This window comes from Pocillopora damicornis, chromosome 2 (assembly GCF_964200805.1).
Source record: "Pocillopora damicornis chromosome 2, jaPocDami1.2, whole genome shotgun sequence".
In the NCBI taxonomy this organism is placed as follows: Eukaryota; Metazoa; Cnidaria; class Anthozoa; order Scleractinia; family Pocilloporidae; genus Pocillopora; species Pocillopora damicornis.
The window spans coordinates 31,446,876-31,470,448 of NC_142671.1; the positions used below are offsets into that span (position 1 = coordinate 31,446,876).

General features: G+C 38.9%; 3 protein-coding genes across 3 annotated transcripts; all 3 read right to left on the reverse strand.

Moving 5' to 3' along the window:
• Nucleotides 1–906: 906 nt before the first annotated feature.
• On the reverse strand, nt 907–3,433 carry LOC149050851 (stimulator of interferon genes protein 7-like). The gene is made up of 2 exons (XM_089195913.1): nt 2,389–3,433; nt 907–1,821 (listed from the first exon to the last, which is right to left on the reverse strand). The coding sequence occupies exons 1-2, from the start codon at nt 3,325–3,327 to the stop codon at nt 1,621–1,623; spliced, it is 1,140 nt and encodes a 379-aa protein (XP_089052039.1). The 5' UTR covers nt 3,328–3,433; the 3' UTR covers nt 907–1,620.
• A 12,429-nt stretch (nt 3,434–15,862) lies between these two features.
• Nucleotides 15,863–18,502, reverse strand: LOC149050852 (stimulator of interferon genes protein 7-like). Its single transcript, XM_089195914.1, has 2 exons — nt 17,437–18,502; nt 15,863–16,854 (listed from the first exon to the last, which is right to left on the reverse strand). The coding sequence occupies exons 1-2, from the start codon at nt 18,370–18,372 to the stop codon at nt 16,687–16,689; spliced, it is 1,104 nt and encodes a 367-aa protein (XP_089052040.1). The 5' UTR covers nt 18,373–18,502; the 3' UTR covers nt 15,863–16,686.
• A 1,487-nt stretch (nt 18,503–19,989) lies between these two features.
• On the reverse strand, nt 19,990–22,753 carry LOC149050853 (stimulator of interferon genes protein 2-like). The gene is made up of 2 exons (XM_089195917.1): nt 21,744–22,753; nt 19,990–21,375 (listed from the first exon to the last, which is right to left on the reverse strand). The coding sequence occupies exons 1-2, from the start codon at nt 22,683–22,685 to the stop codon at nt 21,193–21,195; spliced, it is 1,125 nt and encodes a 374-aa protein (XP_089052043.1). The 5' UTR covers nt 22,686–22,753; the 3' UTR covers nt 19,990–21,192.
• Between the last annotated feature and the right edge of the window lie 820 nt (nt 22,754–23,573).

A 23,573-nucleotide genomic window follows, 5' to 3' on the forward strand; every position in this document is an offset into this window, starting at 1 on the left:
TGGTTTCAACCTGTGGGGGCTGTGCTCTCTTCGGTTTCGGTTTTGGTTTTTAGTTCCTTTAGGAGAGGTTTTCTCGAAACTGAAACTTGCTGAGAGAGCACTTTTAATCTCTGAATAAATAATTCCAACACGCCCTCTTCTAGCAGTTTCTCCTATGGGGAGCCATTTGTGCCCAAAATATCAATCGCTAATGATAAAATTCAATCAAATCTTGCTTACTTTCTTAAAATCTGATAAGGGACATTGAAATGAATATATGGGTAAAGACAGACCGGTGTCCTAGCAGATTTGGACCCCCCTCCGCGGATTTGGGCCCCCCAAAGCCTACACAGAGGAACATCACTAGCCCTATGTAAACCTGGGATCTGCATGAAGGGAGTTGAATTGCCACAGAATGAAGTTGAACTGAAGACCTGTTCACTGTTTGTGGCTCCGAGAAGTTTCCTCACCCACCCTAGGAGAGCCACTTGGAAAGAGATAGGATAAGGATTCTAAAAGCTAACGTATATATCTATAGAGGAATGATATCTCTTCTAAGGGATAGGGGAAGTGGATTCCAAACAAAATCTTCTCTGAGTGAGGGGTGCAAATAGGGATACTTGAACACATTCCACACAAAAAAAAATACTTTGGGTACCTGTAAGATTTAGATGGGATCTCCCTACCAGTTCTTTGAAACCAGTTTTACAATTTAGACTATATCATCACTAAGGCCTTTCCTGGGTGTTTTTTCCCTTGGCAGTTCCTGATTTGTAACTGAAACTTTTCCATAGTAAAATCTTGTTAGCTTATCCTACAATTGAGAGAACTTCTGGCTTGAAACAAAAAAAAATTGTAACCTGTGGCAAAGCTTTTCCCAAACTTATAAGTAATGGTGTTCTAGTACAGTCAAAGTTAACATACAGGTGCTTTGTAGCAAGTTTTATTTTTTAACCCCTTAAATCCTAAGAGTAAAAAGTTTCAAATTTCTCCTTGAAGCAATACTACTGAAATATTTATTATAAAGACCAAGCTGGGATTGAAACACAAATTCTCCTTGTCAGTACCAAAGGAAATGTGCAATTGAGAACAGTATGAAGAATATGCATACTGATATAAAGGTGTAAAGGGATAATTAATATGTTTACAGAATAAGAGCACAACAATTATCAATTTAAGTATTTCCCAGAGCAAAGCAAAGACAAATGACAATTGAGAAAAACTAAATTATTCAGCCTGTTTTATAAACTTCTGTTCACCTTTACTTTACTATTCCATTAAGGGCTCACTACAAACTGAGTGATCTGCTCAGCTATAGGGAAGAGTAAAAAAAATTAGGCTGCTAACTTCTCCACTAACACAAATGAAAGGCTGTGTCTAAATCTGAGAGATGAGGACTGTCCCCTTGCTTCCCTCTCTAAAACACAATGTTAGTGTCCTTAACCAACATCAAGTGGTGTCTAATATGGGTGAAGTAAAAGTATAAGCCATGAGATGAATGAACATCTGTGCCTCTTGAAAGGCTTCTCATTCCTACATGTATCACTAAAGGAATATTTCATTTACTATATTGCATGTCTTGTAAAATATCAGCAACTTCCAGACTGAGTCTCTTGTTACACTGAGCTAGCATTATTTTGTTTAGAGCTGTTCTTGTTCTGGTCTGTGCACTCCATTAGCTTCTGGATTGTGCACCTCTATGTTGGCATCATTATGCATCCCAATTAGGACATTTGAGATCTCATGTGGACGACTTCCTGAAATTGGCACCAACTCACAAGTCCCTCTGCACTCTTCGGAGTTATCCAGAATTTCCCTCAATTTTCGGATAAATAACACCACCTATAAGTTACAATGAAGAGAAGTTCCAGTTAGATTGCATCTCACCTCAAACAAGCCATATTTATGAGGACCAGTCCCAAGGGCAGGGTACTCCCTAATGAAAAGCTAATGAGGATGTGCTGCTGGATGGCTTGCATTTTCACAACTGGATTTACTATTTAATAATGGGTCTGCAATTTCGATACAGTTCCAATAATGGGGTTGCACTCTTCCAGATTTTAGGATGAGACAATGTATGGCCAACTGGGAAGATTCATGGTCAAATGAGTCGATTCATGTTAGGATGAGTTACTTAGAAGGCTTTCTAAGGCAGATACATTAAACAGAAAGTGACTAAGTTGGGAAGGTGAAAGTAACATTCACTTAAAAGCGCCTTAGATGGGATCTACAAATGACCACAGAATAGATTATTGGGGGAGGGTGGGGGGTTCTAAGAGGCCAGTGTTATACACACAACAGAAATTGACCCAATTACCCAGGGATCAGCCACAATATTTTTTGGGGTGATCAGATCAGGATTCTCTTGCACTTTGAGAATTAAAGAGAAAATACTAGAAACTAGCCTACCTGATGATCCCGCTCCTCACGATTAAAGGGGGCGGCTGCATACTCAGACATATCATAAAGGTTCATCAGAGGTGTGGCATACTCCAAGATAAAGTGGTACCTTTCTACTGCTCCATCAGGGCGGGGCATTTCTATCTTATGTACCGAATGCTTGTAAATTCTTTCCTTAATTCCACCCCTACTAATTTTAAGCTCTGGGAGATGACCGACCCATTTTACCCTGGAATCTGCTTCAACGATGTCAGCACAGGTGTAGCACGTTTTGGGCAGTAAGATGAAAAGCTTTTTCTTTGTTATTTCATAACGAAAAAGCTCTGATTTGCCAATCTGATCTTTCAGTTTTGGTAGCACCAGCTTCAGATAACCAAAGTAGTAACCCCAAGCCAGCCCATCGGCTACATTCTTGTTTTCCTTTTCAATCAAATCCGATGTTTCTACGGGAGAGAGCTGTCGAAGGCCCACAAGGAAAAACAACTGACCAACCAGGAGAGAGTTCAGGAAAAACAAAATGACGAGATCTGGGCGAGACAATATTTCGTATCCTTCATACAACTGATGACAGCATATTATGAAAGTGGAAACGATAGCAGCGAGTAAACTACGCATGCAAAAATCGTTAGTGAAAGTTGCCTTAAAAATTCTCTTCCAGTCTCCTCGATATCGCGTACTTATGTGTTTGAACTCCTCAGACACCAGGAACAATCTTCGTATCATTTCTCCGAGAACGACACTCAAGGTTTGCAGGGCTATTGTAAACTCTGGGGAAGGGAACTCTTTCTCTTTCCCTTTCACCGTGAAGAATAGCATGGCGCTAATAATCACAACCGCGATAGCTGAAGTGTATGTTGCAGTTTTCCCACGACGCTTGAAAAGTGGTCCAAAGCCATTATTTTCCTGCTGAGCAACGTCATCTCCTTGAGGAAGATGATTTTCAGCCATGGTGTATATAATATTTTCCTCCTAAACACAGAATTTACGTACTAGTAAAGATGGTCACAACAAAATGCGTGTAACTAGGGAAGCGGACCGATTTAACTCGTGACATCATTTATTTGGAAAAAATCTGGCCTTGATTGGCCAGGAGTCTTTATCGACCTTAGCGCCTAGCGTGTTTTCCTAGACCATTTTTTTCGTGCATTGAAAGTACGATTTGACGGCCAAAAAGTATCCTCCTTGTGCGCGCGGTCAAAACGATCATGTTACATAGCCGTGACGTAGAAAACTGTGATGACAAGTCGGCAACTACGGTGGAGAAAAGAGAAATCTAGAAGAAAAGATTAACATATTGCGTGGCCGGAGCGCCAGATGATGTTAGCTTTATGAGTAATACACATACAGCAAGTATTTCTTTACACTACTTTCCAAAGGATGTAGCTGTATGGCCAAAATGAACGCGTTTCGATCGTCGACACCGAGGAGATTGTGCTCTTCAGTGTCGTTGGCATTATGCTCCGTACCCGCTTCAAGGACGCCTGTTACAAACACATATCGCTAGTCAAATCAGGGGAAGATAACCAATGAATTCAGCTGGAGAGAATGCTTATTAAGGGGTCCGTTCCCGCACCGTACACGATTGTTCAACATTCTTTTCGGCTGACATTTCGCAAGCGAAGAATAGTGAGCTCCTTATTGATGTTTATTTCACGCGCTTGAGATGTACTCATACTCCTTGTCTTTCCACATTACTACATTTGCGCTTTTCTTGTCGTATGGAAATCTTACCATTTTTTTTTAAATTTTTGTTTTTTTAATTTAAACATAATTATCATTGTTTTCCCAAAAGTACCCAGGCTTAACGAAGGCGATTACAATATTACAAATATAAAATCAATTTATTCAGGCTCACACACAAACAGACACACAAACAACACACACAAGTTGCAATAAAAACGAGTTTAACTTTCTAAGATAGGAATATGTTATTTAAATAATCAATCACTGGTCCCAGAAAAGCGATTAGTGTTAATTGAAAAACTTTGTACTTCGCGAAAAAAAGCACAGTTGACGTCGCAATTTACGGACTCAACACCATACAAAAAAAATTTAGTTTCTTAGGATCGCTACTCGATGACCATGTTTCACCTAGAATATTAGCAGCAGAGGTGAGGACATCATGTTAAGCGGCATACCTTGGGCAGTACAAGAAAAAGTGTTTCATCGATTCAGAGTCAAAACTGCACTCGCAAATAGGCGACACACAACTATTAATTTTGAAGACATATTCTCTTAGACAAGAAAACCCAAGTCTAAGGCGGGTGTGATCAATAGATGCATGCCTGGTAAAAGAACAATCGAATAACCTATTGTAAGTATGCGGAAAGAGAGTTGATCGAGTTTTCGCTTTAAAAGTGGGAAGAGATACAGAGTTTCGGACATCTAGGTCCAGAGAATTCCAGCAAGTGATTGCTGATGGAAAAAAAGACTTTTGAAACGTAGAAGTACTATAACGAAGTTGAGTGAGGTTTTCTCTTGATCTGAGACGAAAATGTGTTCGTTCACTAAATATTTAGAGCAATAGTTCAGTTAAATAACGTGGAACAAGGTTCTTGACCATTTTGTAAAACTCTAAAACTGGCTTAATTTATGTCGTTCTCTTCTGATACTAAGAGGCTCCCAAGCAAGTTCATCATGTAACCTCGCAGAGCTGGTTCCCTTAATGGCTCCTGTAATCACCGTTGCGGCTTCGTATTGAACATTATCCAGTAAAGCTGAATCACGATTATGACAGTTGTTACAGCTAACATCCCCAAATTCCGTGAGAGTTCTAATGAAGCTTTTGTAGAAGCATGTTAAAGTGGATCTATCAACTTTGTATTTGACACATTTCAGTATATATTTAATTGTCTAGAGGTTTTCTTGTACATCTCAATTAACCATATGATTTCTCCACCACATATTACTCTTCAAAGTAAGGCCTAAGTGAGTGTGAGACTCAACGTCTTTGACGACCTTGGTGTCAAGAAATAGAGGTGGGTGATCTTGTTCATTACGCTTGAGAGAAAATACAACATTGCGAGGTTTAACAGGAATCATTGTTACCAACCATTTGTCAGCCTACTCGGAGATCTTGTTTGGATCAGAACTAAGGCGACCAGCTGATGCGGCTGGCTCGTCAACAATTTTAAACAGTGTAGTATCATCAGCATAAATCAAAGGAAGGGAGGCGAGATCATCAATAATATCATTGATGTAAATAAGAAATAGAAACGGTCCTGTCAGAGACCCTTGAGGGACTCCGGAGTTGACTATTCGCCAATCAGAGGATTGAATAAAGGGGGTAAGTTTCTAAAGAAACTATGGTACTGCGTCGGTGGGAGGGTATAGCAGGTAATTCAGTGTTAACAACTGAGTGGAAAAGGTAAATTGACCATCGTAAAGGGTTAAAAAAGGTGACGTTTCGAGCGTTAGCCCTTCGTCAGAGCGATTGGAGGAATTGTGTTTGTGTGGGTTTATATGCAGAAAGTGGAGCTGCGCTATTGGTGGGAACATGGTGATGAGAAAACAGGAATAAATTAGTTGAACGAAAAGCGCTCGTTGATTCCATGGGGATTAAGGGTGCCGATTTGGAAGGTACATTTTTGGTCTAGTGTTTTGCGGCTTTCCGAACTGCCTAGATGTAGGGAAAGGCCGCAAACTGCCATATACTGTTTTGAATGATTAGGGAGATTAAAGTGTCTAGCGACTGGCCTTTGGATGCGTTCTTGTCATTTCTTTCCACGTCGCGAAGGTGTTCTCTGAATCGGTCAGCTAGTCGTCTTCCTGTTTCGCCAATGTATAACTTATTGCAATAAGTGCAAATTATGCAGTAAATAACATTGGCGGAGGTACACGTAAAGTGATCAGTGATCTTAATGGATTGTTAGTTTCGAAACGCGTAACTTGGGTACTTTTCTCTTAGGTTTGTTCCGGTCTATTATTTCTTCGTTGGTTAATGATTATTACTCAATAAGTTTTTTTATTATCTCAATCAGTTCATTTAAGCACATGTACCAGATCTTATATTTCATATTTCATTGCTATAAGTTGCCTTCGACACCACCAATTTTGTCTGCTATTCACGTATGTTCCGCTATCGGCGATTTATCTACAATCATTAGGAGTTAGACCATAGTAAGTTTTTCTTTATTTTACAGTTAAGATATTTCCTTGTTTTTTTGATACGTACATCGATTTATTTCTCGCTTTCAGTTCACTTTATAATCGCTTCATTGTTAATCAGGCTAGGGTTACATTTCTCAGGGATATTTTCTTAGTTTAGTTTCTGCTGCATTTTCTTTTACTTCGAACCACACAAATTCAGCTACAACGTTACCATCAATCATAACTACGCTATCTTCAATCTTACTTCGCCCTTTTCAAATGTGATTTCACACCGATCTCCTTATTTTCGTTTGTAATTTTGATTACGTACTTCATGTGATTACACCGTGAGTTATATTGTGCGTTCGGATTGTCTTCTCTGCTACACGGTTATAAACTGAGTAAGCTCCTCTCCGGTAGAGGAGGTAGCGCCGATGCAATCGTCAATGTAACGGCCGTAGAGTTCAGGTTTTGGGCCGTGGTACTGATTAAAAAATTGATGTTCGATGAAACCTACGAAAAGATTGGCGTAGCTGGACCCCATTTTAGTACCCATGGCCACGCCATTAGTTTGTTTGTAGTAGTTACCACTGAATGAAAAGCAATTGAGTGTGAGTACTAATTCGGCCAAACGGAATAGTGTTTCAGAGCTAGGTTCCTTAACAGTGCGATGATCGAAAAAATATTTGAGGACCCGGAGACCTTCGTCATTGGGAATGACAGTATAAAGAGATGTAATATCCATAGTAAAAATAAGTTTGTTTTGGCCGAGGAAACTAAGTCACGAAAAATTTCAAGTGCGCGTTAGCTCAGTGTCCTTAATGTAAGATGGTAAAGTTTGGACGATAGGTGCCATAATTTTGTCTAACTAGTTGGAAATAAGTTCGGTAGGACAACTGCAGGCAGATACAATGGGTCGACCTGGGTTATCAGGTTTCTGGATTTTTGATAAAAAGTAAATACACAAAGTTCTAGGAGTGGTGATGGTGAGATTTTCAGCAGTGGCCGGCAATTATTGTTTAGCTTTAAGATCGTTAATTGTATTTTCGACAATGTTTTGATTAATGAAAGTGAGATCTTTGTCGACTTTAGCATAAAATGAGGTGTCGGAAAGTTGCCGCAAGGCTTCTTTTTGGTAGAGGTCGGCCCACCAAACAACAACTGCGCCACCTTTGTCGGCCGCTGTTTTGACTATGTCTTTGCGTTTTTTAGACTTTTTAGTGCCGACTACTCTTCCGAAGAAAGATTGGAAAATTTGGTGTTACGATTGAATTAAAGTTTGTTGATATCGTGGCGACATTTTTTGATGAAAAAATCTAAAGATGCGAACTGGCCCTCTGGGTGAGTCCATTTAGCCTTTCGAATCCTAAGTGTTTTGAAAGAATCTTTGTTCGGATCAATATCAGTATCTGGGCAACTGCCCACTTACCCCTCCCCTAACTCAACAACAGTCGATTGATAACAAGTTAGGGTTAATGTTGGGTTAGGGGAGGGGTAGGTGGGCAGTTGCCCAGATACTGATATTGATCCCTTTGTTCGAGATGTTAGAATCATCCTCTTTGTCATGAAAAAAGGCTTTTAATTGAACGCCGCGAATGAATTTTTCATCGTCTTGCTTGCGAAAATTCGTCGGTTTTTTGGATATGGAAACAAAATTTAAGCCCTTACTGAGAACAGAGGATTGCCCTTCTATAACTACCCGCTACTTTTGGTTAAGCAAATAACTTTCAAACCATTGAAGTAAGAGCAGTAGTGCCCCTAGAGCCTTCAACTTACGCAACAAACCAGCATGCCACACCTTATCAAATGCTTTGCTTATATCTAGGAGGAAAACAGCACGTACCTCTCTACCACTCTCCAAGGCTACAGAGATTTTGTGTACAAAGAAAATCAGCTGGCTGATTGCTGAATCACCAGGCCTGAAACCAGACTGCAGTTTATAAAGAAAACCAATCTCCATCAAAAAATTCTACAAGTAAAAGAAAACAACCTTTTCACAGATTTTAGAAAAACTTGCCAGTAGAGAAACAGGACCGCAGTTCACTTTGAGTTGACGGTTATCATTTTTGAATATAAGATTAACATTTGCAAGCTTCCATTCACAATGGAAATGACCAAGTGAAAAAGACATATTGACAAAACGAGTGAAATAGACATGAAAACCATCACTGCACATCTTAATAATCCTGTTGTTAACTCCATCATAACCACATGCTTTGGAGGTATCAACGCCCGTCATTACTTCAAGTACTTGCTCTTCTGTAGCAATAAAAGGGGATAAAAACTGTTGAGTCTGATAGGGCGGGATAACAGGAAAATGGTGGTGGCGCCTGCAAGCTCAGTCTGTAACACAAAGTAGTCGTTGGAGATACACGCTTTTTCCTTGGGATCAAATATGGGCCGTTCGTTTTCGACAATGGTTGGAATAGATGAGGAATTTTCTCGACCGCATACTCTCTTAACGACTAACCACCATTTTTTACTGTTAATGTCAGGATTGCTTAGATCCTTGATGACTCTTTCATAGAGGGGTTTTTTCGGCAAATCGTGTAAGTGAGGTAGTAAGGTTATGTTGAGCCCGATAGCGTTCCCACGTTATAAGAGGCGTTTATTGTGACATCGGAGCAGGCGGTCCCGCCTCTTAATTGACAGGCGCACTTTACTATTCATCCATGGTTTATCCTTAGCACGTATTGTTACCGTTTTCAGTGGAATGTACTTCTCAACAATCAAACGAAAGTAGCCATACCACCTGGAATATATTTCATCTATGTCCTTAATGTTTTCACACAAAGAGATCCAGTCTAATTCCGATAGTTCCCCATTCACATTTGTAGTGTCAACGTTTCTAAAATTCCACACCTGCCTTTTGTAAGATCGACTTCTGTAAGCGAAGATATTCATATTTGCGAAGATAACAGAATGGTCACAATTGGAAGGGGGACTTTAAGTTTCAGAAGTACTAGAATGCCCAGCACAATTTGTGATGACTGAATCCAATATTGTTAAACTGTGACAAGTAACACGAGCTGGCTCCGTTATCAGCTGTACCAAGTTGTTATTTTCTAAGAAACTATAGAATTTTTCACCTACATCGCTATTCCGCCCTGATGGATTTGTAGAGTCGTAATGAGCATTGAAATCTCCCAATACAACAACACTATATTTTTTAAGTAGTTGACGAATTTTATCAAGAACCAGCTGAAAATATTCGAAGAAATTAGCAAGGGAAACACTGTCATTTTCGGGCGGCCGGTAACAAACACCACAGAGAACATCACGGTGTTTGATGCAGAATTCAATCCAAAGGAATTCTATGGCGGCAAATTCAAACATCTAACCTACGCTTAGCTACGAGGGTGTTAACCGTGAAAAATGCAACTCCACCACCCATTCTGTAGTGCCTGTGAAGTCGGATACTAGGGTTGTACCCTGCAATTTGTAAACAATCACTGCTTACGCGATCGATGAACCATGTTTCAGTGACTGCAAAACATCAAACTCATTCCCCCTCACCAGCAAAGAAATCTCTTCAAACTTATCACCCACGTTCAAACTTCTGGCATTTAAGTGACCGAACTTGAAAAAAGGTCCTGGATTTAGTTCAACATCACTAGAAAAAAACTATTCTTAGAACGATACGCAATTCAATCCATGAAAAATCAAAGCAGCGTCTGTGTGGCTCAAAGAATAAACAAATTTAAAACACCGTGTTCAAAAACAATTAAATAGCCCAATAGCCGCTCTATATGCCTCCAAACTAACCTCCATTATCGTATATTAACAGAAAATAAAACGCTACCTTTAGCTGCCTGTTACAATAAAAGTACAAACAAACACTAGAACGAAGGTTTAAATAAATATGGACAGAATAAAAATATATAGAGACCAAGACACCAAACAGTTAGGGGCAGCGTAAACTTACGAAAGGTACAAACTAGCACTAAGGCAATATAATAGAAATGGTGACATTCCTTGAGTCCTGAAGTAACATTATAAAAACTGCTCTTCCAAGGTTTGTCGTTACTTGAAAAGTGTAGTTTCAAGTTCACAGTAGTTCAGATTTTGTAAAGTCTAACTGATTAACTACATGAAATCTTTTACCATCTGATTTCCGTTTTACAAAAGTCTTCCTGTCCGAAGTCCAGGAGGTATCAACATTAGTACACACTTAAGTTGAGCAGTGTAAAATAGTTTCTGATTACTTTTGGTTAAGTCTTCATTGATGTAAAAGCCAGAATCCTTAAGATTTTTCCTGGTGAAACTATCAATTGTAGTTTCCATCTTATTTTAACTAAACGCATATTTGCGTTCACTCGGGCTTTCTGTTGGAAAGAAATTTTGTTTTTTCTATGTTCCTACATGTGCCTAAGTTTTTTGGGCAATTATTGGTTTATCCTATTACTGTTTTCTGTCTGATTTTGTACCGCAAAAGCTTCTCTTCGTCCGCCATTACTTCATGTCGTGTGCTCATTAGTCAAAACGTCGTGCATGCGTCAGAGTCAAAAGGATGCGCATGCGTAATGAGGACTTGACAGCGTTTTGCGTCTCAAGACAGAAATTAATAACAAAGCCCAATTTATAACTCGGGTATTCCAAAGGAAGCCCGAGTAAGAACAGAAATACATCTTTTGTAGTTAAGTTCAAACCCTTTCCTGAGCTGAACGATATCCTGTTGCGTAAACAGTGCGAAACTTCTAGCTTAAACACAAGCTTGAAGAGGCCATGTATTCTTCTAACCTAGATTTCCGAAAATCCGTCCCACGAGCCATCAATTCCCACCCTGCCCTTAAGAAACTAAAAGTAGCAACAGTAGCAATATCATTGTGTAACTGCCTGATGACTTTTCGGTGTAAAATCATTGTGCCCAGTAATACAGCTGATTCTTTCGTCTGAAGTTAGCTTTTGGTTTACCAAGGGAATTTCTCTATAGCAATAAAATTCAAGAGCACCGACCGAAGGGAACTGTTGCTGCACATAATAGGAACGAATAAAATGTTAAGGCAACAGAAACGAGCACAGCTACCCATTCTTAACATAGATTCTGCAATAGAAAACAAAAGACAACCGCAGCAAACTAAACATTTAGTAATGGGAATTTTTTGTTCCAATCTTGACCTAAACACCGCAGGCAAGAAAGGTAGTTATACATTACTATCGAACATTATTTCAAGAGTAGTTCAACGCTGACTGATGCAAATTACATGAGACGTGAGAGAATTGTCGGTGCCAACTGAGAGGTTTCACAGTTTTTACGTCATCACCCGCTAATTGGTTACCAGTCCACGGGACACTTTGAAGACAAAATAGGAGCCGAGTTTTCATTTTTTTTAAGTTTTTCTTCTATCGGAATTGGTTTGTTCATATGATAAGCTAAATATTTAGGCAAAAAAGAAAAAAAAATTCGTGTCCCAGGCACTTTGAGGGTGTCCACCAGGGAAAAGGCCCAAAACAGGGCGTGATGGAACTATTTGTTCAGAGATTGAAAGAGCTCTCTCAGCAACTTTCAGTTTCGAAAAACCTTTCCCAGAAGTAGAAAAACCGAAAGGAAACGCGTTCGTTTCCCACACCGTGTGGAGCCCCCACAGGTTGAAACCACCCCGCGCACGAAGTGGTTCTCCCATAGTGTGTGATGACCGTGATTAAATTTAAAGAAAAATTACTTCACCATCAGGCTTAACAATACTATTCTCAGCTCGCTTGAATTCCAATACCACCACTAATATGGAGAACAGTTAACATAAGCTTGCTGGAGATAGCTCTGCCATATTCAGGCTTTATTCAGGTTTGGTTCACCGAGGAGCATCGAGGGACCGTTTTACTTTAGTGCCAAATGGGATCATATTTCCTCGTTCCTTCAGGAGAAGCACCCATCCATACTTTTACACAACTTGCGTGAAACACACGCCACTTTGCGATGTAAATGGCACAAAACGTCTTGATTGTTATTTCAACGACGATAAAGACTATGTGGCGAAAAGTAGCAACGGCAGACTGCGAGTGCAATCATGAACCGATATCGTACTTTGTCATTGAGGAGTAATTCCCACACAATTTACCAGCTCTCTCTGGATTGATAGTTATCGTTGACTTGTTCGGGTCAAGTTAAAAGGATGGATAAAAAATCTAAAACCTGGGTGTCCTGTGTTTCTGTAAGAAGATAATAGGATCTGGATAAAGAATGCCAGTCAGGGTCTAGGTTATTGTCTATCTTAAGAACAGTACTGGATAAAAGAAGTACGTGCTATCACGATCCTTAACTTTTATCATTATTAGTAACATTGAGATTCATATTATTTTTCCAATAGCTACTAATTTGAATTTTGCATATGTGGTTTTTAGCGTTGCAGTAAAATTTATTGACAATGACAGCCTGTGGTGAAGTGGAAAACATTGGGCTCGTCCAAACCAAGGGTATTTAATTAATTACAAGGAAGAATTAGATTTCATAACAATGCTTGCCAAGAAGGCAATTAGTTTGTTTACCTGACCAATCTTCTTTTCGGAGAGACAAAATATCATACAGGGGCATACAAAGACTGAAAGCACACAGTGAAATGTATTACATTTAGTGGGCAGGGATCTTGCAATTCTTGGTGTGCAGCTTATTTATAATTCGCCCCATTATTCCTCCACTGTTGAACCTACCCAGTGGAACACCACCAGCCTTAAGTAATCCTGGGATCTGCATGAGGGGGGTTGAATTGCCACAGAATGAAGTTGAACTGAAAACCTGTTCACTGTCTATGGCTCTTGGAAATTTCCTCACCCACCCTTGGAGGGCCACTTGGAATGGGATAAGGTGAGCATTCTAAAAGCTCAATTGTATTTGTAGAGGAATTATATCTTCTCTGAGGGATGGGGAAGTGAATTCTTGACATAATCTTCCCTGTGTGAGAGGTGCAAATAAGGGTATTTGAACATATTCTACACACACACACACAAAAATGGGTACTTGCAAGATGAAGAGGGAATCTCCCTAAGAATTCTTTCAAACCAGTTTTACAATTAAGGAGCACTAAGGCCTTCCCTGAGTGTTTTTTTTCTCTTAGCAGTGATTGATTTGTAACTAAGACTTTTCCATAGTAAAATCTTGGCAGCTTATTCTACAAATAAGAGAACTTCTGGCTTGAAACAAAAAACACTTAAACCTGTAGCAAAGCTTGAAGGAGGGAGGGAACCTCCTTCAACCAAAACAATATAAAACATATAAGAATCACTCCCTACGAATCGCGAAACGTTTATATTATGATAAGAGGCTAAGCGAGTCAAAATCCAATATAAGAGCCACTTGGCGTCTGCTTAATGAGGTCCTAAACAGCAAGAAATTGAGACCTAAACCCAACTCTGTGTCTAAGGTTGATGATCAAGATATTTCTGACCCAATGGAGATTGCTAATCGATTTTGTCATTACTTCAGCAATATTGGACCAAACCTCGCTAAACGAATTCAATCTACGACCTCGTATAAGAATTTTCTTCCTGGTCATTTTCCTCAGTCAATGTTCCTAAATTTAGCAACTCAGGAGGAGATTATAGATATCGCATCTACGTTTCCGGCGGGAAAATCGGCTGGGTATGACAATATCCCTATGTCTATCATAAAGCGATCTATATGCAGCGTTTCCTCTCCATTAACACACATTGTAAATCTCTCCATTACTCATGGTATCGTTCCGAATGAATTGAAAATTGCTCGTGTCATATCTATTTTTAAATCAGGTGACAAAGCTCTCTTCAGCAACTACAGACCTATTTCTGTTCTACCGTGCTTTTCAAAGTTTTTGGAACGAATAATTTACAACCGTATTATAAATTATCTCAATGACTCCGATGTCTTATGTGATAATCAATATGGCTTTAGAAAAAATCGCTCTCCTAGCCTTGCGCTTATCGATTTGTGTGACAAAATTTCTTCTGCATTTGATAGAAAAGAACTTGCCATTGGAGTATTCCTAGATCTTTCGAAAGCATTCGATACGGTAAATCCCGACATTCTTTTTGACAAACTCAATCATTATGGGATCCGTGGTCTGGCACTAGAATGGGTCCAAAGTTATCTTTCTGAGAGGACACAATTTGTCGAATTTAATAACGTTAGATCTGCCCCACAGGGGATTCCCTGTGGGGTGCCTCAAGGTTCTATTCTTGGTCCCTTATTTTTTTATCCTGTATGTTAATGATTTGAACAATGCTCCCCTGCTTGATGCAATCTTGTTTGCTGATGATACAAACTTATTTATCTCCCATAATGATCCTGTTTACCTAATTAACACATTAAATAGAGAATTAAACAAATTGTCAACCTGGTTTGCAGCAAACCGGCTCTCCTTGAATTTAGCCAAGACTAATTTTATGGTATTCAAGCCTTGGCAAAAGAAGCAATCCTTTGAATTTCAAGTTTTCATAAATGAGCAGCCTACTCTTCGTGTTTCTGAGACCATGTTTTTGGGTGTTTTATTAGATGACAATTTGACCTGGAAATCACATATCCTTAACAGCAAATAAATTATACAAATCTATAGGTATTATTCATAAATCTAGGTTTTTTCTCTCTACTCACTCCCTTCGTACTCTATACAATTCTATGATCCTTCCATATTTGTATTATTGCAATTTAGCTTGGGCTGGTACCTATAAGTCAAACCTTCAAAGAATTGTAACCTTACAGAAACGTGCGTCAAGAATAGTAAGCAATTCTACATACACTGCCCATACTGGCCCTATTTTTAAGGAACTTAAACTCTTAAAATTTCATGATATCCATTCGTTTCAATTAGGTACTTTTATGTTTTCATTCGAGAGCTCTACACTCCCTTCCAAATTCAATAACTTTTTTTTACTGAATAGTCAAATCCACAATTATAATACTAGGAATGCTCAGTCCTTCCGTTTGCCACTGTGCAGAACGAACACCAGGAAGTTTTCAATTTACTTTCAAGGTCCAAACTTTTATAATTCGCTAAATTCTGACATAACTAGTTCTCCCTCCTCCGCTTCTTTTAAAAGAAAGCTTAAGGAATTTCTTCTCTCTAGGTATTAACTTCTGTAAGGCAGTAATTCTTAACTAACTTACTTAATATGTGTGTGCGTGTGTGTGTGTGTATGTGTGCGCGGTCAAAGTTAATTACCATAAGTCCATATTGTAATTTTAATATAAGATTAATTATTTTAAGTGAGAAAGCCTGACTTGTTATAAGCCTCGTGGTTTCTTTCAGGTTTTCTCGCCATTTATTTTCTGTCATCAATTTTCTTCATTTTTTTTTTCCATTTGTAAATGTCGTATATGGCAAATAAATATTGTACACTTGTATTGTATTGTAAGTTGTTGGTTATAATTTTTCCCAAACTTATAAGTACTGGTGTTCTAGTACAGTCAGAGCTGATGCACAGGTGCTTTGTGGTAAGTTTTATTTTTAACCCTTTCAATCCTAAGAGTGACAAGAATCTAATTTCTCCTTAAAGCAGTACTACTGAAATATTTCTTATAAAAACCATGAAAGGAAATGATTGCCAACCTAAAAAGCTGTGACTGAAAGACAAATTCTCCTTGTAAGGAAATGTGTAATTGAGAACAGTATGAATAATATGCATACTGATATAAAGATGTAAAGGGATAATTAATATGTTTACAGAATAAGAGCACAATAATCATCAATTTAAGTATTTCACGGAGCAAAGCAAAGAAAAATGAAAATTGAGAAAAACTAAACTATTCAGCCTGTTTTATAAATCTCTGTTCATGTTTATGTTACTATCCCACTAAGGACTCACTACAAATTATGTAATCTGCTTGGCTATAAGGAAGGGCAAAATAAATTAGGCTATAGCCTTCTCCACTTACACAAATTAAAGGCTGTGCCTTTGAATGTTTTCAGAACACAATCAACATAAATCTGCAAGATGAGGACTGTCCCTTTGCTACCCTCTCTAAAAAACAATGTTAGTCTCCTTAACCAACATCAAGTGGTATCTATTATGGGTTAAATAAAAGTATAAGCCACAAGATTTAGATAAAGATTTGTAATCAACATCTTTGCCCCTTCAAAGGCTCCTCATTCCTACATGCATCAGAAAAGAAATATTTCATTTACTATATTGCAGGTCCTGTAAAATATCAGGAACTTATGTGTACAACATTACAGACTGAGTTTCTTGCTACACCACATTAGCATTATTTTGTTTAGAGCTGTTCTTGTTCTGGTCTGTGCACTCCATTTAAGCTTCTGGATTGTGCATCTCAATGTTGGCAGCATTATGCATCCCAATCAGGACATTTGAAATCTCATTTGGATCATTTCCTGAAATTGGCACTAATTCATAAGTCCCTCTGCACTCTTGGGAGTTCTCCAGAATTTCCCTCAATTTTTGGATGAATAACACCACCTATAAGTAAAAATGAAGAGAAGTTCCAGTTAGATGTGCATCCCACCTCAAACAAATCATATTTATGAGGACCAGTCCTAAGGGGGGGGGGGGGAGGGGGGTACTTCCTAATAAAAGGCTAATGGGGATGTGCTACTGGATGGCTTGCATTTTCACTGCTGGATTTACTATTTAATAATGGGTTTGCAATTTCAGTGCAGTTCCAACAATGGGGTTGCACTCTTCCAGATCTTGGGGTGAGACAATGTATGGCCAATTGGGAAGATTCATGGTTAAATAAGTCAATTCATTGTAAGATGAGCTACTTAAAAGGCTTTCTAAGGCAGATACATAAAACAGAAAGTGACTAAGTTGGGATAGTGAAAGTAACATTCACTTAAAAGCACCTTAGATGGGATCTACAAATGACCACAGAATAGATTATTATGGGTTGGGGGGGGGGTTTCTAAGAGGCCAGTGGCATATACACAGCAAAAATTGACCCAATTACCCAGGGATCAGCCACAATATTGTTTGTGGTAATTAGATCAGGATTCTCTTCCACTTTGAAAATCAAAGGGAAAATACTACAAACTAGCCTACCTGATGATCCCGCTCCTCACGATTAAAGGAGGCGTCTGCATGCTCAGACATATCATAAAGGGACATCAGAGGTGTGGCATACTCCAAGATAAAGTGGTACCTTTCAACTGTTCCATCAGGGCGGGGCATTTCTATCTTATGTACCGAATGCTTGTAAATTCTTTCCTTAATTCCACCCCTACTAATTTTAAGCTCTGGGAGATTACCGACCCATTTTACCCTGGGGTCTGCGTCTTTGATGTCAGCACAAGTGAAGCACGTTTTGGGCAGTAAAATGAAAAGCTTTTTCCTTGTTATTTCATAACGAAAAAGCTCCGATCTGCCAATCTGATCTTTCAGTTTTGGCAGTACCAGCTTCAGATAACCAAAGTAGTAGCTCCAAGCCAGCCCATCAGCCACATTCTTGTTTTCTTTTTCGTTTAAATCCGATGTTTCCACAGGAGAGAGCTGTCGGAGACCCACAAGGTACAACAACTGCGGAGCCACGAAACAGTTCAGAAAAAACAAAATGGCGAATTCTGGGCGAGAGAAAACTTCGTATTGTTCATACAACTGATAACATAATATGAGAGCGGAAGCGATAGCAGCGACTAAAATACACTTGCCATAATCGAAAGTGTAAGTTGTCTTAAAAATACCCTTCCACTTTCCTTGATATCTCGTGCGTTTGTGTTTGAACTCCTCAGAAAACAGGGACAATCTTCGTAATAGTTCTCCGAAAACGAAACTGAGGGTAAGCAGCGCAGCTGTAAACACCAGGAAATGAAACTCCTTCTCTTTCTCCTTCACCGCGAAGAATAGCGTCGCGCCACTTATCACAAGCATGATAGCTGAAGTGACAGTAGCAGTTTTCCCACGACGCTTGAAAAGTGGTCCAAAGCCATTATTTTCTTGCTGAGCTAAGTCATCTCTTCGAGGAAGATGATTTTCTGCCATGGTGTATATAATATTTCCTCCTACACGCAGAATTTACGTACTCGTAAAGATAGTCACAACGAAATGCATAACACTGGGTAAGCAGATCGATTTGATTCCCCGACCTGATTTATTCGGGGAATTACCCCTAGATAAAAACTCTGACCTTGATTGGCTAGGAGTCTTGAGGTTGTCTTTGGGCTGCCCCCGCGAGGGAAAATTCGGAGATTTAAAGTGCTCTCTCAGCAAGTTTCAGTTTCGAAAAACCTTTTCTAGAGGAATGAAAAACCGAAAGGAGAATGCGTTGGTTTCCTACACTGCGTGGAACCTCCTTAGGTTGAAACCCCCTCGAGCACGAGTTGGTTCTCATAATATGTGTAAAGACCGTGATTAAATTTAAAGAAAAATGATTTCACCATCAGGCTTAAAGTTTTGACTGTTATTTCAAAGATGATAAAGACTAAGTTGCGAAAAAGTAGCAAAGGCGGACTGCGGGTGCAACCATGAACTGATATCGTACATTGAGGTGTAACTCCCACACAATTTACCAGCTCTCACTGGATTGAATGCATGTCGTTGACATGTCTAGGTTAAGTTACAATGATAGATAAATGTGTCTTTTTTTCATTCACGACTCTTGATTCGTAATTACAATCGGGAAGAAATCTATCTAAAACCTAGGTGTCCTGTGATTCTGTAAGAAGATGATAGGATCTGGATAAAGAATGTCAGTCAGGGTCTAGGTTATTGTCAAGCTGAAGAGAGAAGAAGTATCACGATCCTTAACTGTTATTATTATTAATGACATTCAGATTAATATTCTTTTTCTAACAACTAATAATTTGAACTTTGCATAGGGGCTTTGATGTTGTAATCAAATTATTGACAATTAAACTCTATGGTCAAGTGGAAAACATTAGGCTCGTCGAGACCAGGGGTATTCAATTAATCACAAGGAGGATTATTCTTGGTGTGCTGCTTTTTTATAAATTTGCTCCGTTATTCCTTCCCTGTTGAGCCTACACAGAGGAACATGACTGGCCTTAAGTAAACCTGGGATCTGCATGAGGGGAGTTGAATTGCCACAAAATGAAGTTGGATTGAAAACCTGTCCACTCCTTGTGGCTCCAGGAAATTTCCTCACCCATCCTTGGGCCTTTTGGAATGGGATAGGATGAGGATTCTAAAAGCTTACAGGTATTTATGGAGGAATGATATCTCTTCTGAGGGATGAGGGAAGGTGATTCCAAGCAAAATCTTCTCTGTGAGGGGTGCAATTAAGGATATTTAAACATATTCTACACAAAAAAATACTTTGGATACTTGTATGATTTAGAGGGGAACCCCCTATGAATTCTTTCAAACTAGTTTTACTATTTAGGCTACTTGATCACAAGAGTTTTCCCCTTTTTTTGTTTTCCTCAGCAGTTTTGTAACTAAGACTTTTCCGCAGTGAAATCTTTGTAGTTTATTCTGCAATTGAGAGAACTTCTGGTTTGAAACAACCAAAAAAATTGAAAGCTGTGGCAAAGCTTAAAGGGGAGACTCTCCTTCAAAGAGGCACCAAAGTTGTTGGTTATAATTTTTCCCAAACTTATAGGTACTGGTGTTCTAGTACAGTCAAAGTTAACACACAGGTGCTTTGTGGCAAGTTTTATTTTTTAACCCATTAAATCCTAAGAGTGACAAGTATCTAATTTCTCCTTAAAGAAGTACTACTGAAATATTTTTATAAAGACCATGGAAGTAAAGGAAATGATTACCAAACTAAAAAGCTGTGATTGAAACACAGATTCTCCTTGTCGGTACCAAAGGAAATGTGTAATTGAGAACAGTATGAAGAATATGCATACTGATATAAAGATGTAAAGGGATAATCAATATGTTTACAGATTAAGAGCACAACAATCATCAGTTCAAGTATTTCACAGAGCAAAGCAAAGACAAATGAAAATTGAGAAAAACTAAACTATTCAGCATGTTTTATAAACCTCTAATCATGTTTACTTTACTATCCTATGAAGGGCTCACTACAAACTGTGTCATCTGCTGGGCAACAGGGAAGAGTAAATTAAATTTAGCTATAAACTTCTCTACATACACAAATTAAAGGCTGTTCCTTTGAATGTTTTCAAAACACAATCAACATAAATCTGTAAGATGTCAGAGGTAAAAGAATTCAAAACAACTCAAAGCCTTGAGCTATCAAGGCCAGGAAAGGACTGGAGCACATATTACATGCAAGTTACATTAGGATGCTTGCTTTCTAGCTTAAGAGTAGAAATAATCAATTTGTGGCCTCTCAGAGTTTACACACCATAACAAAAAGTGACATTTTCAGCTGCCTTAATTTGGTATCTTTTGGGATTGCATGAAATAAAGTGTTTGGCCGGTTCAGTTAAATTAAACTTTGTAAAGAGAGTTTACAGTTGATGTATAATTATAAAGCCAAAAATTAATGTTATGCCTAAATTTTACAGAAAATAATGATGAAGTGAGATTTGAAGTTTTTGTTTTTAAATTTGTGAAGTGTGAAATATTCTTGCATGAAACCCAATAAGGACTGTTCCTTTGCTAAAAAACAATATTTGCATCCTTCACCAACATCAATTAGTATTTTTCATGAGTGAAATAAAAGTTTGAGCCACAAGACTTGAATCAAAATTTCTAATGAACGAAAATAAAAATAAAGATCTTTTATCCCCCTTTAAGATCAGGATCAAATATCTCTGACACTGTGTTTCCTCACACTCAGAAACACAGCTCTATACATGAGTAATGTGTAACAGAGTTCCTTCATCATCCATACTGTTGCTGTGGAGCAACAGTCACTTATCTGCTCTATTGCTTAGTTTGCTCATCAGTCTCGTCTTCTAAATCTATGTTGCTCGCACTGTGCATTCCCACAAGGACATCCGCAATCTTGTTTGTGTCATTTCCTGAAATTGGAACCAATTCATACTTTCCTCTGCATTCCTCAGAGTCATCCAGAATTTCCCTCAGCTTGCGGATGAATAACACCACCTAGGTTACAATGAAAATGGTTTCAGTTGGTGTAAACATCAGCTTAACCCTTCAGCTCTCAGTAGTGATTAACCCGTAACTTCTCCATAATATTCATAAATTATCCAGCAAACAGTTAATGAGAATACTCAAACTTATCAGGTAGAAGTTGTTATCTTGATTTAATGCCAAATTCTTGTTACTAATTTACAAGGAAATTTGTTTAAGCTAGAAGGGGGAATATAAAATCAGATCTTGGGAGTTAAAGGGTTAAGCTACAACAATCGCTTACAAAATTTGTATTAAAAACACTACCTCAAAAAGAAATTCTAAGAACAAATATTTATTATCATATATCTAAAATTACACAACAGATCACACTTGTTCACCTGATGATCCCGCTCTGGACCAGTCAAGGGGGCTTTTGCATGACCTGACATTTCGTACAGGGACATAAGAGGCGTAGCGTACTCCAGGACAAAGTGGTACTCATCCACTGTTCCATCTGGGCGGGGCATCTCTATGCGGTGTACCGCATGCTGGTAACTTCTCTCCAAAATTCCAGCCCTGTTAATTTTACTCGCGGGGAGTTTGCCGGCCCATTTTACCCTGTCATCTGCTTTGGAGATTTCTTCAAATGTATAGCACGTTTTTGGAAGTAAAATGAAAAGCTTTTCGTCTGTAATCTTATGACGAAATGTGTCCGATTCGGAAATACGATATCCCAGTCTTGGCAGCACCAGCTTCAGATAGCCAAAGTAGTAGCTCCAAGCCAGCCCATCAGCCACATTCTTGTTTTCTTTTTCGTTCAAATCCGATGTCTCTACAGGAGAGAGCTGTCGAAGACCCACAAGGAATGACAATTGCGGAACCACGAGACAATTCAGGAAAAACAAGATGGAGAAACCTGGACTCGAGAAAACTTCGTATTGTTCATGCAGCATAAAACACAGTGTCAGAGCGGAAGCGATGGCGACAACTAAAATACTACCGGAATTATTGAAAGTGAAAGTCGTCTTGAGAATATCCTTCCAGTTTCCTCGATATCTCGCGTGTTTGTGTTTAATCTCTTCAGACACTAGGCACAATCTTCGTACCATTTCTCCGAGAACGACACTCAAGATAAGCAAGGCTGTTGTAAACACCAGGAAGTGAATCCCTTCTCTCTTTTCGTTATCCTTTACTGCGAACAAAAGCATCACGCCACTAATCACAACCACGATAGCTGATGTGATCGTAGCAATATTTCCACGAAGCTCGGAAAGTGGTCCAAAGCCATTATGTGCTTGCTGAGCTACGTCATCTCCTCGGGGAAGAAGATTATCAGTCATGGTGGAGAAAACTATTCCTTTCTCACGATGGTCTTACGCTACTCGTGAAGTTGGCCTCAAACAAATACGTCAAACTGTTGGGAGCAGATCACTTATTCAAATAGAACGCTATTCACTCGGGTAATCCCCCAGATGAATTATCTGGACCTGATTGGCCAGGAGCACGTCAGGATGTTCAGAAGGTGTACCCTTGGGGGAAAGCCCCCCTGACGTGGTGGGTTAATCAAAGTTTCATAGTGCTCTTTCAGCAACTTTCGGTTTCTTGAGATCTTTCCCTTACGAACGAAAAACTGAAATAAAAACGTTTTCCTAACCTATACCTTTTGGAGCCCCCCCACTTGAAAGTCCGTTGGCTTTAAAAATTGTGGTTTTCACAGGAAGGTTGCATGTCCTCATAGAAACTAGAAACAAATTGACTTTAAATCAGGGTGTATAATGGTAACTATTGCTTCAATATTGGATTATCCATATTTATGTGAGGGCCAGTTAAAATTAGCTCTGCCTTCATCTTGGCTAGGCTCATGGAAGAGAACAAGGAAGATCAAGGGGTTATTAATGCTATTGCCAAATGACATAAAACTTCTTCATAAACCGATACCACCTGTTTAAGGCATTCCTAGTTCCAACAGTTTACAAGCTCTCTCTGGATCAATTAATATTGTTAATTTCTTCTGGTCAAGCAAAAAGGGTTCATAAAAATATTCTGTCCATGACTGAAGCACATTGAACCGTAATTATGACTGAGAAGAAATCCTGCCTAAACCATGGCATCTGAAACACATTTCTGATGATTTTAGTATTGAGAATTTGGTGTTATGTAAAACACTTGAGGTATAATGATATTGTTTTCTTCTTTCTCATCACCTGAGATGCATCAAATTGAAAACA

Coding starts and splice junctions, on each gene's coding strand:
- LOC149050851 (XM_089195913.1), bottom strand. CDS start 3,327: ATGGCTGAAAATCATCTTCCTCAAGGAGATGACGTTGCTCAGCAGGAA. Junction 1,822..2,388: donor GTGAGGAGCGGGATCATCAG/GTAGGCTAGTTT, acceptor TGTAACTTATAG/GTGGTGTTATTTATCCGAAA.
- LOC149050852 (XM_089195914.1), bottom strand. CDS start 18,372: ATGGCAGAAAATCATCTTCCTCGAAGAGATGACTTAGCTCAGCAAGAA. Junction 16,855..17,436: donor GTGAGGAGCGGGATCATCAG/GTAGGCTAGTTT, acceptor TTTTACTTATAG/GTGGTGTTATTCATCCAAAA.
- LOC149050853 (XM_089195917.1), bottom strand. CDS start 22,685: ATGACTGATAATCTTCTTCCCCGAGGAGATGACGTAGCTCAGCAAGCA. Junction 21,376..21,743: donor GTCCAGAGCGGGATCATCAG/GTGAACAAGTGT, acceptor ATTGTAACCTAG/GTGGTGTTATTCATCCGCAA.